Here is a 19,918-nt window from a genome sequence, read left to right as displayed (position 1 = left end):
TGTAATATGTTTTAGTCATTTGCACATAATTTGTGCTCAGTGACAACTGTTCATTCATGTCCCCTCACGTTCATTTTCGATACCTGCTGCGTCCTCAATAACTGCTTAAAATGTTGGTAATACCTGTGTGTTCTTTCTTTCTTTTTTTTACCTGCGAAACACATGTGCCATAGCCATACCCAGTGGGCATTGAAACTCAACTGGACGTCCACAGGACGTCTCAAACGTCCCCAGGGCGTCCAAGGAAGTTTCAGTGCTCGCTGGCTATCTGTATGAATGCCAATTTGTAAGGGGGCGGGACCGGAGTCAAACCGTTATCAGGGCTTTTTGTCCTGCCTCCTTCTCTGAAAAAAAGGAAATAAAAGAATTGAATTGAAATTAATGTAAAAGCTGGCATCATAATTGCAAAATATGTCCAAGCCAAGTTGATGTTCCTATGTTTTGCTTTTGCTGGGTGGTAGGAGACAAGCGACATTGGGATTAGCTGTTGGAACAGACACAAGCGGGCCCCGCCACGGTGGCTTGGTGGTTACGGCGCTCGGCTGCTGACCCGAAAGATGTGGGTTCAATCCCGGCCGTTGCAGTTGAATTTCGATGAAGGCGAAATTCTAGAGACCCGTGTGCTGTGTGATGTCAGTGCACGTTAAAGAACCCCAGGTGGTCGAAATTTCCGGAGCCCTTCACTACGGCGTCCCTGATAGTCTGAGTTGCTTTGGGACGTTAAACCCCAATAAACAAAACAAGACACAAGCGGACATCTCGCTGCCTTTTGGCCTTCTGTAACTTCTTGAGTGTTCATGACGAATCAATTGCAATGTTAGAGGCTGTTTGATTTAAGCGTGCGAAAATTAAATCCGAAACCAACAAGCAAAAAACGAGCTTCAGTTGATTACTTTCAGCAGATTGGTATGTGTGGCATTCAAAGCACTGCACTTTGTTCTGGGCAAAAAAAAAAAATTTGGAAGTACCAAATCAACCTGAAGCAGAAACTAGAGAATTTTAGACCTCTTGTCTAACAACAACGGACTATTTCTCACTGAAATTCATGGTGACAACAACATTTGAGCTTCTGCAGCATGCTTACAGCGTTTGTGTTTCAGGCCTGAGCTGGACCGGGTAGATGAGAGCTTCCTCGGCTCGGGCAGGACATGTATTAGAGAAACCGGGCCAGGCTCAGACGGGTACTGGGCCCGGGCCAACAATTACAGCCCGTGCAGTACTCTTATACACACCAAATGCTGGGTCATCAGTCTGTGCAGCAGGCCGCGCCGATAACAGCTATCCACCTTTAACAATGTGAAGATGGTATCAAGATGACAAGTGTTTACCTCCAGGGCATCCTTGTCTGCACATTCCAGCTAAAAGTAAGGACCGTGGTAATCAGAAAAATGCGACAAACATCAACTCCCAGATTGGGTAGGACATGTGAAGGATCCTATTGCAAAAGGAAGGAAAAAAAGGTGTAACGATGGCAGCTGCAGCTCGACGCACACACACAGGTGTCTAATGCATAAGCAAGACAACAAAATTGCACCAATCAAAAACAGCAGAAAATCTGTGGGCCTGCCAGTGACTACCAGCCTTCTTCCTTATAACTTCCTCAAAAGCAAATGAAGCTTTCAAAACAAGACTTCAAGCCAGCCACTGTCCTTCTTAGGAACCAAAAACAAATCTAATGGCCACAGAGGTAGCACTGTAACACATATCTGTGCAAAGCAATGTGCATCATTTATCCAAGACGTTTAACCTAATCGTCAGAACAAACTCAAGAAAAGGGAGACCCCTGAAGGAGCTGCTCAACTTGTAATGGGATATACATTACCACTACCATCTAGTACATGGATTACTACTCTCAAATGAAAACTGGTAAATTCGCTTCTAAGACCTCACTGCAGCATCAAATGGCAATAGCAATATATTGTTTTCGTTGCGATGGTCTTGGCCGAAATCCAAGCTCTGCTGAGGAGCTTAATCTTTATCAAAAGTAGATCAGTTTCATTTCACATTGGGACAACATACAGTTAAACTGTAGTTCCCTCGTGCGCGCAACAGGTTTTTGGCACCGTACTGCAATACTCCGCTAGGATACATATGTGTACAAATGGTCCAATTAAACGATCCTACCTATGGAAGCACAAGGTATACAGGTGCAGGCGAGATGCATGAAGCCGCGAGAACGGCAATAAGGTCCCACAATAAATGTGCAGCAAGATTTTCACGGCACACACCGAAGACAAGAAGAAGTGATTGTTCCTACCAAAACAGAGGTGGTCGTAAGTAGAAGCGTTCAGGGAAAATAAAAGAAAGATGCTTTCGTGCGAGCCGCCGGCGACCGACCGAAGCAGTGGTAGCAATTAACTATGCGCGACTGTGTTTTTCAGGCGCACGGAAACGGGCTCGCCACGCTACTCCGTGGAAGAATTCGCAAAATAAACTCACAGGAAGATGCCGCACAAGTAACCGCAACAAACCACAAGGGGGTGGGAGAGCAGCGCTGAATGCTCGTTTGGAGCAGGCGGACAAGTACGAAATACCTCTTTTTCACAGTACTTACCACAGTTCGGACAAGCCTGCTGCAGGGAGGGGTGCCGTCAAAACATATTTCGTCGAGCCCGTTTCACCAGCTTGCCTCAAAAAACGCGCGTGATGGCGACACAAAAACTATCCGAGCAGAGCACGCAACGTCTGGGTTTGAGAGTAATTAAAAATCATGGATGAATGATAATAGCTTTACTCTTTGTACCGGACAGTAGCTTTCGCCACCTAGCCTATATTTCCCCCATTGTTAATTAATTTTTTTTCCCTTTCTTTCACTTTCGCTCTTACAATGTCTAGTCTGGCTATCCTTTACCCCTTCAAATTCACCCCTCCCTTGATTTCCGCCACCAATCCGCCAACCTCCCCTTCGTCAATGGGCGCATTTGTTTTTCAGTTCCGGACTGTCCGGGACTACTTGCGGACTCGAGTCCGGTATTTGTTTTTCTCGGGCAGCCCGAAAGCTCCGCCCACCTGCTTGCATCGCCATAGCAACGCGTTCGTTTTTAGCCTATGGCAGTCCGCGGGCTGCTTGGGGCTGCTGAGAAGGCAGCAGACGATAGCTGCGCGCCGCGCTGGCAGCCATATTAAGTTAGACTCCGTGTGCATTTTGAGTGCTTTTCGTGTCCCTGGAGGTCGATATCATGCGTTAAACCTTCACATGAGCTCCGTAGCTCCTCTCTGAGCCATCGCAAGACTTTTTGTTCTTGCATCTTCGTTTATTTTCTTGAAATCCACCGCACACGGACGCGCGTTCGGAGCTGCGAGCGCGTATTGTTTGCTCGTGTCGTCAAGAGGTTCTTGTTCGCTTGTTTTGCCACATGCTGTCTGTACGCTTACCTGAAAGCATCGCAGGTGAACCACTCGTATACTGGAGCAGCTATAGAGCTTGTTGTCAACATTTTTGCGGAGGCTTTCGTCTATCCGCCTTTCCGCAACGAGTTGGGCTACTTTGTGCGAACTTCGCCGCAAGCAGTAGCGGCGAGCATACCTCCGAAGCTGAGTTCTGTAATGCACCTACGCTAAGCTGACAGTACAGTCTTTAAATCGACTCAGTATCATGATCGAGCGCACGGCGTTGCTTCGGCGTCGTAGTGGCCGTGGCTTGCATCGTCTGCTAGCAGATGACAGCGTCCATGTACGGTAACCGAGGGGGAGCCCGACTCTGGCGCCGTGTTCGAAAGCAGCCTATGGCAAGTAGGTCATGTGACCATGACGCTTTTCCTGTCCGAGCGGAAGCCGAGACCTGCCAGCAAGTAGTCCGGGACTGGAAAAACAAATGCGGCCAATGTCACGCTTTTCCCATGTCCACTCGCCCGTCATCCCCAGTAAATCCCAGGCTGTTGCTGCCCCCTCTGGGAGGGCTGGGCGGAGTTCTGCGCACCTCAAAACCAAGTGCTCTATGGTCTCCGTTTCCGTTTTACAAGCAGAGCACAAAATAACCACTTCTTCAAATTTGGACCTATACGTTTTTGTTCTCAGAGACCCTGTCCTAGCCTCAAAAAGCGGTGAACTGCCCCGCGAATTATCGAATAATCGCTCTTTTTTGATGTCCTGTTTTCGTGTCCTATATACCTATGCCTAGCGCCGATTTTTCCTGCATTCTTCCTTTCCGTCTCCTTTACCTCCGCTTTCACGTTAGTATTTTGTTGCGTCCCATCCCTCAGCCGTAAATACTTCGTTCTTAGCTTTCGGGTTCTATTTGTCCATTTTGTGTTAATACTTTTCATGTACACATACTTGTACACCTTTTTTGCCCACCTTGCTTCCTCCATTTGGGTTAGCCTCTGATCATATTTCAGTTTGCTGATTGCCTCCCGAACCTCGAACGACGCCCAACCCATATCTCCCTGGACCTCTAACCGCCTCATACCTATTATAGCTCCATAGTGCTATGTTTCATGTCTGAATTCCTTTTTCCTTCAGAATCCTCTCATGCTCTTCCAGATATTTTTTCCTTTCACTTAGCCATACACCTAGATACTTATAAGTTCTCACATGGTCTGTCATAGTGTCCTGTATCCTGACTTCTCTCTACTGAACTGGAGTCCTAGTTTGTTGCCCTCCTCACCACAGATTTTTATTAGTTCCTCCGCCTTGATGACAATTTTTTTTTTTAATTTTCAGCGTTGGCGCTCGCGGAAACGCTCGTGGCGCGTTTTTTGAGATCGGAGGCGAAATATTTTGACAACCTTCTCTGCAGCTTTCTCCGTGCTCGGCTATCAGTGGTTCAACGGACGCGGGCGGCGTTGCCTGTCATGCGTTGCTTAATGGATGATAAGTATTTGTCACCACCACCATCGGACTCCAGACCATTTCCTGGACTGTGGACACTGGCGCTGGCATATGGGGATCTATAGACATATGGGAGAGGCCTTTGCCCTGCAGTGCGCATAGTCTGCCTGATGATGATGGAATGGGCACGAATACAGCGTCGTGCACGCATGGCGGCATTTCGCCGTGCCCGCCGAGCGTATTGTAGTGTAGTGCCTGTTATGCTCACATGCCGTTTTAGAGTCATATTTATGTATCTGAGTGATGTCTTTTTTAATGTATATGATACATACTGTATGAAACTTGTTGGGTGCGTCGACCTTCATCAAGCCTTCCTTCTTTTTTTCGGCGTACCCAACATCCGCGAGATTTTGACGAGCGAATTGAACTCTACATAAACGAGCATTCATTGCATTCAGTGCCCCTCCCACCGCCTTGAAAATGTAGTCGCCTGGCATCGCTACCCATGCTACGATCCGACGTCGGTGGCTCGACGCTTGAAAGACCCTCCCTTTTAAAGCGAAAGCTTTACTGCGCCATATTTTGCGAGTTTCGCCGACCCCGCCGCTTTCACCTTCAGCGACCTTCAGCCGCTCCAGAGCTGCGCCGAAACCGATGAAGAGCGGGAGCTTCGAAAGCAAAGGAAAGGCGCGCATAACTGGCCCCTGGACAGTGAACACCTTACCTAGTCGCGCTTTAATTAAGCTACGACTGCGCGGCGGCAGTCGACAGGTGTGCGCTGCGTGCTTTGGCATTGACAACGTTGTGGCAGAAACGCGGCACTGAAGCTATAGGTCGTTGGCGTTGACAACGTTCTGTATTCCGATGATTTTGAGGAAAGGAAGCGCGCATAACTGTCTTCCTAGGTCAGTGTACGCCTGAATCCCGCTTTGAGGTACGTGGAGGTGGTGAGAGAGAGATGTAGGCTGCTTACGTTAGCGCTGGCAATGTTGCGGCAGACATGCGGCACTGCTGCAATAGGCCGCAGCATTCAATGGGTGAGCAACCTCTATGCGTGTGCCGTAATAATGTCGCTGCACAGCGATTGTACAACTGTACTCGCACGTTCTACTCATAGACTCACCTGCGCCATGTATGTACTTATAGCTAGCGCTTCACAAAAGGTGGTGAGCATTTAACAGAGTGGACTGTTGGTAAGTATTCCTTGAATGCAATATGGGGGAAGAAATCGCTTGCTGCACACAAGGCAGCCACAGTTTAACTGTAGTTTAACTGCCCCGATGTGAAATGATAATGACCGACTTTTGATTAAGATGAAGTTCCTCCGCAGCATGGCAGTGATGTGTGGCCATAGGGCATCATGAATTTCGCCCAGAACCACCACAGCTAAAGCAACCATTTGTTTTAGTCAACTGATGTTGCAGGGAAGTCGGAAGTGAATTTACCAGCCTTCATCCAAGAGTAGTCATCTGCGAGAATATTTATCCCATTACACTCTGAACAAATGCTTTTGTGGACCCTTTTCATGTCATCATAGCAATCTGTTTTAGCCACTAAATGTAACGCACAATTCACATTAATTCACAAAGCTGCACATTGCAACAGTGCTACCTCTACGATTTTTTTTCTTGTGGGAGCTAATGCCGATGCTACAGGCCTCTCATTGTAGGCAAGAGCAGTGTGACTGCCCCATGTGCTTCCCAGTAGCACATTTTGGTGGACCAACTGGTACATGGTTGGAATGTGACTTGGTTGTACAAACTAACTGAACAAGGACACAGAACAAGGAGCAGGCATGAAGGCGTCATGTTTGTTTTACCCATTTCTTCATCTGTACATTTCTTCGGTTTGAATGAAAAAATCATATTCATGCTTCCCTGTCTGGTGCACTGCAAGCAACAAATGCGCCAACCGTGCCACCACACTTTCTACACTGTTTCCAATTGGTGCCAAATCTTTTTTTTTTGTTTATGCATCAAATGTCCATATGTGTATGTCAGGCTGCCATCGTTATACGTTTCTCTTGCGATGGAGTCCTTCAAATGCCTCACCCTTACTGGAAGTGGCATTTGTCCTAACTTTCTAGTTTCAGTTTAATTTTTCATGCAGTGCAGAGAGCGAAATCCCCTGGAAACTGTGTGCTGTTTCCTCAGCCATCTTGATTCTGTCTTCATCTTTTTAATAACGGATAGTTGCGACTGGCGTGGTCAGATGTATTGCAACGGCTGGTGGCTCACCATTTGGTGCATATATCTGCACTGCTTCTGTTGGTGCAAGGCTGGTGCCATTGCAGTTTTTAAGAATTTTTAACATTTTAGACAGCTTATCTTTAGTCTTATTAATTTTGTTGCAGGTTATGTGCTGTATGCTGCCTCTGCACTTCCTTTTTACATGATGCTGATGCTTCAAGAATAATGCTAGGCTGTAATGTCTAGTTTCGCGTGGAAAGATAGAAGTCGGGGAAATGCTGAATTGTGACTAAGTAGTATAATTTCTTGCCTTCAAAAGCAAAGCAACAGTTGTAGAATTTGAACTGGTTTATCATGGTTTCATCAAAATACAATTTATCATAAAATTACATTGTTAGATTCGGCACCCATAGTAATCAAAAGCAATGTACCCACAGATAAATCACTATTAGGCTGTATTTAGGTATACCACTATTCGAAGAAAAGTGTAGGGCAGGTAGTGAACGCTGATCTGAATCATGAGAGGAAGGGAAATAACTAGAAGAATAAGCATGGGGTGGAGCGCATGTGGTAGGTTCTCTCAGATCATGAATGGCAGTTTACCAATATCCCTCTAGAGGAAAGTATAAAACAGCTGTATCTTACCGGTACTCGCCTATAGGACAGAAACATGGATGCTAACAAAGAGGGTTCACCTTAAGTTGAGGACAACGCAGTGAGCTATGGAAAAGAAAATGATAGGTGTAACATTAAGAGATCAGAACTGGGCACAGTGGGTGAGGGAACAAACGCTGGTAATGACATCCTAGTCGAAATCAAGAGGAAGAAGTAGGCTTGGACAGGGCATGTAATGCGAAGCCAAGACAACCGCTGGTCCTTAAGGGTAACGGAGTGGATTCTAAGAGAAGGCAAGCGTAGCAGGGGGTGGTGGAACAGAAAGTTAGGTAGGCGGATGAGATTAAGAAGTTTGTGGGAACACGGTGGGCGCAGCTGGCTAAGGACAGGGTTAACTGGAGAGGCATAGGAGAGGTCTTTGCCCTGCAGTGGGTGTAGTCAGGCCGATGATGATGTCTTTTATGGATTGCCTTTGAGGTTAGGGATGCAAGCCGTGCCAAAATTTATAGTAGAGTCATGAATTAAAGCACTTTGTGGGAGGAATGTCATGAAAACCATACTTGACACTCATTCCCTGCTGGTGTGGGGAAGAGCGAGAAGCACTCACTGCAATGAGTTGTTTTCAGAGCACATTGTTGTCAAGAATGGATTACTAACTAGCCCAAACCCACACTTTATTGAAAACAACTGAGCATTTGTTTTACTTTTTAATGCAAAATATGCAAGAAGACATCAGTTAGTCAATGAAGATTCATGAAACAGGACTAGGAATAAAGGGCTGGCTAGAAAGGGTTTGAAAAAAACAACATTTGATTAATGTTTTGCTACCACTCTCAAGTGGAGGAAGCATCGTGAATGTTACTTTTCTGCCCTTTATTACAGCTAGAATAACCCAGTTTTCAAAATGAAGTGGTGTGCGAGCATTCAATATTTCTTTTGCAGCTTCCACTCATTCAAACTTCTGCAAGAAAAAAATAATTTTCAAAGCAAAACTGCAAATTTTCCTGAGCTCAGCTGATTCTCCAACCTCTGTACAACAAAAGAAAAAAAGGTCTGTGGTATGTTTTAATGAGCGCTGGCACGCTTTACTCTCTTCTTTACTAGTTAACAGTTTACAGTTAGGCTGTTTGAACTGTCACGTGTTTGCTACCAACAACAGCCCTTGTCATGAGCTGTTTGAAAATTCTGACACTTGGAAGCACGAGAATCACATGATGGAATGAGGCATTCGTGCATAAATATCGGTTGTACACTATGTCGTCTCTGAGCGTACGACAAAGAGGGCCTTCCTACAAATGCACATCTCTAAGCTTCCACCTAAGACATAACAAGTGATGGCAGCACGGTCTGAGTGAATGCTCTGAGTTCATTTGGGATATCATTCACCTGCTAAATTCTGATTTGGTTGCATAAGGCAGGCTAGCTGAGGAAGCTAGCTCAAAATGAAACGATAGAAAACCAGCCGATATTTAGAAAATTAAAGCAGACTTAAAATGGTGTGCTAACACTTCAGAAAATAATAAGCCATTATTATTTGGCACAGAGACAATTCACTGAGAAATGGCAATGCATGTAGTTTAACGCAATTTTTTAATAATTGCCACTGAGACATCAGATAACTAGTAAAACCTCCAAAGTAAGCAGCAAATATCAGTAATATTTCAACACAACAAAGACTCTAGCCAAAAATGCAATGACAGAAAAACAGCTGATATACAGAAAATAAAAATCGAACTAAAAAATGGTATGCACATAATTGCATAGTCAATTCTTCCTATTGTCTGTCAAACAACTTCTATATAAATAAATAAATAAATAAAATAACTAAATAACCTCTATTTTTCTGGCTATTCCCCAATCAAGCCAGAGCTCCCATAACCTTAAGGCCATACTTTGTCCGTACTGATAATTTAAAAGTTTTTTTTCCATGCAGAATTGAACAATGAAATCCCTGGAATAAAAAGATCACTCTTGTTGAAGTCATTTCCCAAAAAGAAATTTCCATTTATCTCATGTTACTCCAACTAGATATTTGGCGTTCTTTTCTCGTCCTCTGCCGTATTTCGTGTCATTCCGAGCTTAAGTGTCTCCTCCAATATTTCTTTATCACAAATTCACCAGCATAAAAGAAAGATTACAAACGTAATACAACACTGATACTGCTTAGCAAGCAGCACTAGTCACATGCTGGTTAGCTAGCATAATTCCAACTGGTAGTAAGTAGCAGGACAGCTAGCTAAACATGTTACCAATCGCTTTCAAGGAACACTACCATCCGTTTCATGTTCCAACTCCTTGTGGTGTTTCAAATTGTGCCTCCTACTGAATCTCTTTTGGCACAAGTCACATTGGAAGGGCTTTTCACCCTTATGGGATCTAATATGACTTGCAAGATTTGCACGTACTGTAAAGGCCATGGGGCACAGCTGGCACTGAAACGGCTTTTCACCCGTGTGGGTACGGATGTGTTGCACCAGGTCACTCCTCCTTGCAAAGCTTCTACCACAGTGGTCGCAACGGTAAGGACGCTCGCCAGTGTGAGTGCACTGGTGTCGCATCAGGTTTCCTTTTTTCGTAAAGCTGCTAACGCAGTGGTCACACTGGTATGGGCGGTCGCCAGTATGGATTCGGAGATGCTCCACTAGCCAGCTCCTCTGCAGGAATCTCTTGTTGCAGTGGCTACACTCGTGCAGCTTCTTTTCCACGCCTTTCTCCTTGCTGGCCTGAGTAGATCTCGTGGAAAGACTCGCAGAGCGACTCTGATGGCGTGAGTCTTGCCCGGGCGGTGCACCATGATCGGGCAGTGTGCTGACCGAACCTGCATTTTAAAGGCGGAGTGTATGAAATTAAAATGCAGGAATCAACAACGCACAGTTCAGTTGGGGCTAGTGATAAAAGATGAATGTGGAAGATGCTTCTGTCAACAGCCATGGACGTTTATTGAAAGTTATATTCAGTAAATTGGCCTTAAAGAGAACTCAGGTCTGAAGGAAGGTACAGTGATGCTACTGGCAAACAGCACTTCGGAGATAATATTTGCCACATTAATGCAATAAGCCATTTTTTTTAACAAGAAACCGAAGATAGTGGAGCACAAAGCCTGGACCAGTTGGTGTTGAATGACCCTTATAAGTGGATTTAAATGTTTATTTACATGTTGCAATGGTGGTGCCCAATTTGGAACAATGTGGAGCAGTTTGGTCCAATGTCTGGTTTGGTGCAAGGCTGACATACATTACTAAAGATACCACTACTGCAAATTCTGCATGCTGTTGAAAAAGCATTTGAGCCCGCAGAGAAATGTCCTGACTACCAACAAAAATAGGGCAGCCTCTGTAACCCAGCCAAAGTCACTGCCTTTGACCCGTTTCATGACAGACACTGCCCTCAGTTCTCCCATGCGGGCTTAAAGGAGTATAGACGCCTAAGTTTTGGGTGCGTTTTCTTCTTTGTAATGAGGCGTGAGACATTATTATACACGGTTACCGCGTGGTATCCTCCAATGACTGCTAAATCATTTATAATTGAGTTTTCATGTCATGCTGTTTCAGTTCTGGCGATGGCTGTGACGTTAAAGAGAGGTTATAGGTGACGTGAGGCATGAAAAAGTGCAGTATAATCGGTGCTTCTACATAAATTGTCATTCCAACTCTTGAGGAAGGCTGCTTCAGCACTGTACTGAATTAAAACGATGAAGCAGTGATTATGTCGCAGTTTTTCCATGCCTCACGTGACCTATAACCTCTCTTTGATGCCACAGCCATCGTTGAGCCGTTGAAACCGAAACAGCGTGACAGAAAAATTCGATTATAAATTATTTAGCAGTTGTGGGTGAATACCACATGGTGATTCATGCATAGTAGAGAATTCTGCATCATTATACATAAGAAAACATGACACCAAAATTAGGTGTCTATAGTCCTTTAATATCTAATGAGCGCCAGTCGGCGGAGTTTAGCAACAGAGCACACTGCCATTTACAGCACTTTTCCTGCAAAAACTACAACTTCTGTTACTTCCATCCTGCTCATTGAATGACGACCTTCAGAAAAGCACTCCTGGGAAAAAAACTGCAGAACCTAACCTGTTGAATTCTGTCCAAGAGGTACACAAGGCTTGCAGTCCCCGATGCTCAAGCCTGCATTTGAAAGCCAGAATGCACCACTAAGACACCAGACTCCACTGCCAGAGCACAACTGGTGTTATATGCATGAAGAAGTGAATGTGGAATACAGTCTCATGCAACAGATATGCCAGTTTGTGTAAAGTAGATTCACTAATATGAACTTAACGATAAATCAGCTAGAAAGCCAAAATTTGACTTTTAATTACTAACTGCATTCAGATGAGGACTATGCTTAAGTTCTCAAAAAAACTAACGAATACCTGCAGAAACTGGAAAGCTATCGCAACCAATCAACGCCTGACCATGGCATATGCACAATTACTGGCTTCATAAAAAGGAGTATAAGTCTGTACAAGCATAAGAACTAATGAGTGTTAAGGTGACCGGCACTTCTAGCACCAAAGATGGCAGTGAAGGTGACCATCTCTTGGAACACACTGATGAAGTGAAGTCATCATACATCAACAGAATCAAAAGCTGTGAATGATAATCAATAAAAGTAATTGTAATGTGTCACCAGCTGTTCCATTATTCTGTGCAGAATTTGCAGCAACGCTCAATCGTTTTTAGACACATTTTACGATGCATACGCTTCCAACTCATGCAACCAGACTCGTAGAAAACTCGAAAAAAGAGCAGGTCTTAGACAACTAAATCTGGTAAATCAGAACTGCCTTGTACAACAGAGTTTACCACCAATAGCACACAGAGCTCTAGAGAAACAGTGGACAAGCGTTTTTTTTTCAAAGAAGCTTCACACTAAAATAAAAAACTGCCTAGCCGAAAGATAAATCAGAGTACACACCATGGCACACACAATTACCATGAGTACACAAAATTAAGACATGGTGATATACGTGGTCAATTCCCAATGGGCACTGAAACTCCCTTGAACGTCTTGCGGATGTTTGGGATGTCCTGCGGACGTCCAGTGGCGTTTCAGTGTTCATTGGGTTACGGATATGGAAAAGATGTTTTCAGTATTGTGAAAGGAACAAAAAAAAATTACAAGAGAGTACTTCAACACCTCGTACAATAAAATGTGACCTGCTATAAAGAGGCCCCAAAAAGTAATCAAAGTTGTCAGGGTGCAGGCTAAATGCACACAGCAATGAATACAGTTTTGACAGTGTCAGTAAATGCTATGCTAATGAAAGGTAGGTCACTTGTGACCAACCACAAGAAATCAGCAACACCAAAAAAATGCCCATAAACTAGTCAACAGCAGCAAAAATACTACAAAACAAAATTAATCACACAGTACTGACAGCACTAGATTTGTGGCGCTGCAGTGTTCAGAAAGCCCTAATCATTAAACGAAGCAAATTATAAAAAAATGCTGAGTGCCAAGGTGGTGGAGCCCAATGAATGATTTAAGCAAGCATGAGCATTAGAATCACAATAAAGAAGGATGCATCAAACACAGAGGCACACAAACGAACATAGAGGCACATTCCAATGAATATAGTTTTCTTATTTGGAGGTTTCCGCTTTTTAATTTACACACTTGTACTAAATGATCACAAAATGTCCAGCACACTTGCACGTTCATGCTCTCTCACATGATACCACACATGAAGACTTTCATAATAAACATCACTTCTGTTTCACAGATCTGGCAGTGATCTTTGAACAGGACGAGGTCTGATTCATCCCATTTTGCACTGAACATTGGGCGCATTTCTTATCCCCGCCATTCTTCTTTTTAATTGACAACAATGTTTTGAAAACAACAGTCCTTTGCCTTTAAGGATGAGAACAAGCAGTCTATTTTTTTTTAATTCCTCCAAGTCACAAAGTGCATAGCACAACAAGAGAACACAGGTGGGAGGTTGCCATTTGATCGAAGTGAGAAGTTTGTTGTGCTCCATATGTGCCGCAACTCAAACATTACGTAATCTCGTTCAGTGCTTAATCTCAACCCTTCAAGAGACAGCCCTTTTACCAGAGTAACACATATAGTTTGAGCTCTGCAGCTCTCGAGCTAGAAAGCAAAAGGAACCCGGTTCCTCCCAAGTAATATCAGTGACAGTCAAAGATACTCCTTCGCTGCCACCCTTTATTCCCTCTCTCCCCTTTTCTGACCTCTCCCAGCTTCCAATCGGACTGCCGGTTGTCATCTCTGAGGAAAGAACGCATCCAGTGTTTCTAAAGTGGGTTCAATAAACAAAATTTCGTTTTTATGACAGTGCCCCCTTTCCTTATTAGTAAATCCCTGCAATTTAAGCAATTCCATCAAAACAATTTCCACCCCAATTTGAGCATGAAGTATTGGAGCCATTGAAGGTTGGTGGATGTGGTCTCGGAGCTTTCTTCCTCTGTCAACTTGTGCAGCTTGGCTTATGAATACTGGCCTGCAAAATGACGGAGAGCAAAGAAGCATCACTACAAGAAAAAAAAAGTCGGCAGAGACACTTACGACTGCTTACATGCGAGAAGGTGCAAGCCAGCCCGCTCACTTTGTGAACACAGTCGATATACGCTGCCGCGTGATGCAACCTGATGCCACACTTTTGGCAATTCTACCTCTGCATGGCTCTAGGGGGCTGCTGCCACACCCCTTTTGATTTGCACGCTGATCTGCCCTAAAAGTATGACTTGATAGCTAATGGGTTAACACCCATATATGCAGAAATGGTCGTTCTTTGCTTTACATTCCTAGATCCCTGGGAGTCCTCATACCACTCCTGGCACAGTGGTGCAGCGGTTAAGTGGTGCACCACTGCCCTGGGATGGCAGGTGCTGCCACTGATGGCATTTGCGCAATCCAGGTTGCTCTTAACCAGCAACCTCGCACGACTAACTTAATTTAACCGCCACCTGCCAGGTTGCATTCCGATGTGCCGACTGTGCACGAGGACGCCATCCTTTATGGGTACCACTGAGTGTTATCACGCATATACGGATTTTCGCTTAATGGGGCAAGTAAGACTTACACCTAGAAAACACAATACCACATGCAGCGGGACTTATGTGCCTTTGTATAAATCACCGTGCACAAAGCACAAAAAGTACATCTAACTACACGTCCTAATGCATTCTTTTGCAGGCCCAAAATTTAAAAGAATGTGGACTGGAAAAGAGAGGTGCGACCAACATTGTGCTACTAAATATCAGTACACGTTTTAGAAAAGAATGTTTCCTCCTGGCAGAAATGCAATGTCACTTGTGTATCTTTTACGCTTCTCTTAATTTCAGCTCGGCTACTCTAGCTAGTTCTCTGGGCACAACCAGATGGGTACTCATGCACCTAACTTTGCATATGCAAATCACTGGACATGCTGTTTTAAAAGATATATGCATGAAGGTGACAGTCTCAACAGGCTGCAGCAGTACGTTGCCTTCGAAGACTTTCCCTCAGGCAAGCTGTACTCTTTGTCCTCATAATACTGGTACTCAGAACTGCGAATTGAAACAAAGCATAGTATTTCATCACACTGACGAATATTTCTTTGCACACTTTCGGATTTCCAAGCCGGAGCTCATGCTACGTCGGAAGTGCCAGGCTCGCAGTCCGAGTAGGATCCCCGTGGATCCACTCACACTCACTGCTTTCATATTCATCTAAAAGTTTAGGGTATTTGCAGTCTGCATCCCCCTCACTGCCAGGAAGCAGTGCATGACTTTTAGCGCCCTTGAAATGTCAGTCTTCCCGCGACACCATGGTCTTGTTCAAAAGAAGCAGCGAGAAAAAAAAATTTTTCCTACAACATATTTTCAACACTGGTGAGCAAATGTCATTTGGCATGAAAGCTACTGTTCAAAAATTAGCAGTTCAGCATATTGTGCCATTTGTTGATGCCTACATAAAGCAATTATTTTCAAGTGAGGACGATGAATCGCCTTCTTTGGAAGCGAATCGCTTAAGGTAATGGAGTAGCACCGTAGCAGGGGACATCAGAAAGTCAAGTGGGCAGATGAGATTAGGAAATTTACGGGCATAAGGTGGCTGCAGCTGATACAAGACAGGGTTAACTTAAGGGACACAGGAGGGGCCTTGTTCTGCAGTGGCTGTAGTTAGACCGATGATGATGATTAATGCAGCAGACAACTGCGTGTTTGGAAGGTATCTGGTCGCGCTCACGGCCTAATACATGTGCATACACCAGACAATACCACTAATGTGTATGCAAATTTATAGGCTTTGAACAGCAAGGCATTCGGAAAGTAAAGGTTGGAAGCCGTTTGAAGGGTTCATTCCTGGCAGCTTGCAGTACCTGGCTTACACCAGCCTGCAAAATCAAGTCAAGCAAGACAATAAGTACATAAAAATATCAAATGCTACTAATGAAGGTGCCTATATACGCTCTGTAGATTCAGCAACCATAATCTGGCAGCTCAGTGTTGAGTTCAAGGGCAGATTAGTTAACCTCAAGAGCCTTGGGTAGTAACGGATATGTTTGCAGAGTAGTAGTGCTTATTAAGGTACAGAAATGCATTGAGACTAGATAGGGACGATTCTGTTGCTAGAGCAGCAATATATTTCATCCCAAATATACTGAACTGGGCAAGTTGGAGAGGATACATGTTTGCAAAAACCAGTGCGAAAGAAGAACGCGTTTGTCCGTGTTTCCTCGCTTGCGTCCCGTTCTTCTAGCTGTTTTTTTTCCAAACATGCATATATTTAATCACAGTATAAATTGGTTTTGAGGTCACAGGGAAGATTTCCATGCATGAAAGTCTGTTTTACTGCCTGTATAAAATCCTTTAAGGCAGCACAGTGGATCAAGAATAGCGTGACACATGCCGCAATGGTTGCCTTTTGACTCCTGTCATAGTAGAGGCGCTCCTGGTGGTAGCAAACACCATGACGAGCTCACTACATCACTCTACGTGAGAATAAGATCAGGAGATAATGTATATAGCCAAAAAAACAAAACTCTTAGGCGATCCTCGGAGGATCGTTTGAATGCGTTCGTATTTTCTGTTGCTGCTGATATATGCAGAATTGGTCATTCTTTAATTTACATTCATAAATAGCCGGAAGTCCTCATTCCACTCCTGGCACAGCAGAGCAGCGGTTAAGCAATGCGCCACTGCCCGGACAGGTGGGGCTTGTGACACCAAGGTTGCTCTTCCCGAGCAACATCTCACGACCGTTCATTAGTTTAGCTGCCACCTGCCATGGTGAACAGGTCGTGAAAATGTCACAAGGTTTGCAACGCACGACGTTGGTCACCATTTACATTGCACAGACGCTTCTAATGAGAACGCATTAAAAGCAAACATAAGTTCTGCCAAGCTGAGAAGATCCCCGGGCTAAATGTCTACTGGCACTTGTCGCTGATTAGGCACTTAGGCAATGTGAGAACAATGTGTTTTTCCCAGCCTTGTATTTATGAAACACTGTTTATTGTAGAAGCAGCCGGAACTTGCTGTAGATGTTGACTGCAGAGAACTCTCAGTCCATGAGTTCATGCAGCTTAACAACACGGCCAAAACTGAAAGCAACGAACATGATCACCAAAATACAAGACAAGGTAGTCAACGCAAGCTTCAAATTTCTCTGCAGTCCATACATGGTTGCTGCGAAACCTAGATCTGCCGTGTTATTGACACAACGTGATGGGTTGTGACATGTGTAGCTTGGCACGCTGTCACCAGAAATTCAGAGCAATAGATGCCCCATTTGAAAGGATACAAGCTTGAGGATATCATCTGCATAGACTTGTAATAGTTATTCAAGAAAGCTCCTCCTCAGGCAACTTGTACTCCATCTCCCACCAATGTGCTTGCTCTGCCTGCAAAATGACACACAGGAAAGCAGAATAAGCAGAAGGAAAAAATCATCAATGCCACAAACGCACTGTTCGGCTACTGTTCCAACAACTGTGCTCTTGGGAAGGCGTAGAATACAGCATGATCAATGGTCGCCAGAGCTCCTTGATATCTCAGCAGCGGCTATTAAAATGTGGGAAGACATTACACCTTGCTTCAAAATCATGACAGCACAGAGGGACGATTTCGGTCATTTTTCTCGTCACTCATCGGGACAACGAACCATTCATGCCTCTGGACACTAGGCGGTAGCCTGTGTACATTTAGCGGTATCCTCAGCCTCTTCCCATTTTCCACAGCTCTTGGTTGTTGGAATAGTATTTTGGCACAGCCTTAGCACCATTTCATCAAAGACCACCAATTTGTAGCAGCGTGTAGCAGGTTTAATGCAATGGCACTCCTTGGCGCGATTCGTGTAGCATTCCCATCACTGTGACCGAAGACTATAATGTCAAAGTGCTTCCATGATAAATTTTAATGGCACGAGGGCACCATTGGCCAAAGAGTGCCATTACACAAGGAGTTTTTCCTCTACACAAGGTGGGGTAAAAGATCCATTTTCCAAGCATGTCACCTCAGGTAAGCCAAGCACCGAGTCAGAGAAAAGCTTGAACCAATTGTGTCACCAGTGGGTACTCGGTGGCACTGGGGATCGAACCCTGCACCTCCCACAAGTCAAGTGGAAGCTCAAACCACAAGGCCACTGCTGCAGTCGAACTGCTTCCAAGCCAACTGTCTTTATAAACTATTACTAGAGAACTTCCAACTCACACAAATTGATAAAGAATCATAACGCAGCTCTGCTGTTAGTGATAAAAAGGCCACCACCATCTGGAAGACGTTGAAGTAGCGAGCGTTAGCTGCTTGGTTTACTAGAATTGATATGAATGAGATGCGAGATGTGTTGTTTTCTAGTTGCTGCCACAGATGGCGCTGTGATCGCAGGGTGGTAGCAGACCCCACGAAATCTCGAAATAACATCATTAAGAGCTAACGCTCTTAAAAGCATCAAAGGCTCTGAAGAATAGGTCTCTGTAAGTGCGCATGAAGGTGCATCATGCTGTCGCTAGCCACACAGTGCAGACTGACATTTGGCCGAGCCAGCTTTGCATACAGCACGGTCAATTCTGCACAGAAAGCAAGCAAATTTTCATCGCGAAAGCTTCACCTAAAGTACAGGAACAGAATAATAATATCTCCACATAAGTTTGGAAACGCGCAAATTATCTTGCGGCAGTATCAAAGGCTTGGCAAATGCCATCAATCAACAACTGGAGCCATGAATTTTGACCTGCTTCTTCACTGATACTGTACTGCCCTAGCTGTACAGCACGCCAATGGCTCTAATATCCCAAGGCACCACCATTTAGAACTTGGGCAGGCTACTAAACTGAAGCTACACGCTTCAACACTAGTCAGCTCCCATGTCATAGCAGGATACTTAAATCTGTCCTAGCTCATGTTTTGTCACTGCTGACACACATCAATCAAATGAATGTGCGGCATTGCTCTGAATAAAAGAACTGACCAGGGACCGTATTCCAACTTGCGACTCTTTCGCCAACACCCAACTGGCCGAAACACTCGTGGCTCATTCACTTCCAGTTTTGGCGAATGACACGTTGCCAAAAGGGAGCCCCAAGTTGAAAAACAGGTCCAGGTAACTGATTATACAATTTTGCTGGCAAAAAGTGATAGTTGCACTTTAATACTTTCCCTTCTTATACCACTGCAGACCACACTAGTCGTAAGAGCCTTGTGTTATTGTAAAGAACCAACATAACAGGAAATGAACGTCTCAGAGGAAGCATAGCACATAGTCCATGTTAAAACTTATAACACAAAAGGTAAACTGGAAAACTGCAGCGCAGCAGTAACAAGGACGAGACGAGAAGGACGCAAACACAAGTGCTGTCAAGAACTGGAGCCATGTCACGAAAGGAATTTAAGGGAGCCGCAAAAGGAATTTAAGGAACCCAAACTCAGGGGAACTCGCCTTACACTGTAGCCAGTGCGAGGGCTGCACCCCTGCCCTTGAAAGAACAGTTATTCTTCGCAAGTGTCCGGACACCACCACAAGGTTGATAGCAGAAGCTCTGGCGATATCAAAATGCGTAGATAAGTGTGTCAGCAACCCCTCTGTGCACCTTAGTGAAAAAGAAATGTCATTTCTGAAGGCCAATGATAGGATGAAAGATTGGCAGAAGGGGAGACAATTTTGATAATCGCGCCTCGAATGCGTGAGATGATGTGTTGGTTTCTGTTTTTTTGTTTTGTACCTAGTTCTTATATAGGCTGGCTCAGAGCAATAAAACACAGTTGTTAGTAAACAGCGCTTGTGTTTGCGTCCTTCTCGTCTCGTCCTTGTTACTGCTGCGCTGCAATTTTCCAGTATGCAGAACCAACTAGCCAGTCACTATGTTTTGAACAAAAGGTAAGC

General features: G+C 44.6%; 1 protein-coding gene across 1 annotated transcript in view; it reads right to left on the bottom strand.

Moving 5' to 3' along the window:
• Positions 1-8,242: 8,242 nt before the first annotated feature.
• The window catches only part of LOC149329238 (uncharacterized), a 30,726-nt gene continuing 19,050 nt past the window's right edge, over positions 8,243-19,918 (bottom strand). Inside the window, exons 6-8 of the mRNA XM_089559212.1 lie at positions 17,425-17,441; positions 11,659-11,712; positions 8,243-10,392 (exon numbers count right to left, since the gene is read on the bottom strand). Of these exons, the coding sequence (XP_089415338.1) occupies positions 9,833-10,392; positions 11,659-11,712; positions 17,425-17,441 (631 nt within the window). The 3' untranslated portion in view covers positions 8,243-9,832. The remainder of the gene's footprint in view (positions 10,393-11,658; positions 11,713-17,424; positions 17,442-19,918) is intronic.

This window comes from Amblyomma mixtum, chromosome 9 (assembly GCF_055824585.1).
Source record: "Amblyomma mixtum isolate Tamu chromosome 9, ASM5582458v1, whole genome shotgun sequence".
NCBI classification, from domain to species: Eukaryota; Metazoa; Arthropoda; class Arachnida; order Ixodida; family Ixodidae; genus Amblyomma; species Amblyomma mixtum.
The sequence above is the reverse complement of the archived record's forward strand: the minus strand, read 5'-3'. Positions and strand labels throughout refer to the sequence as shown.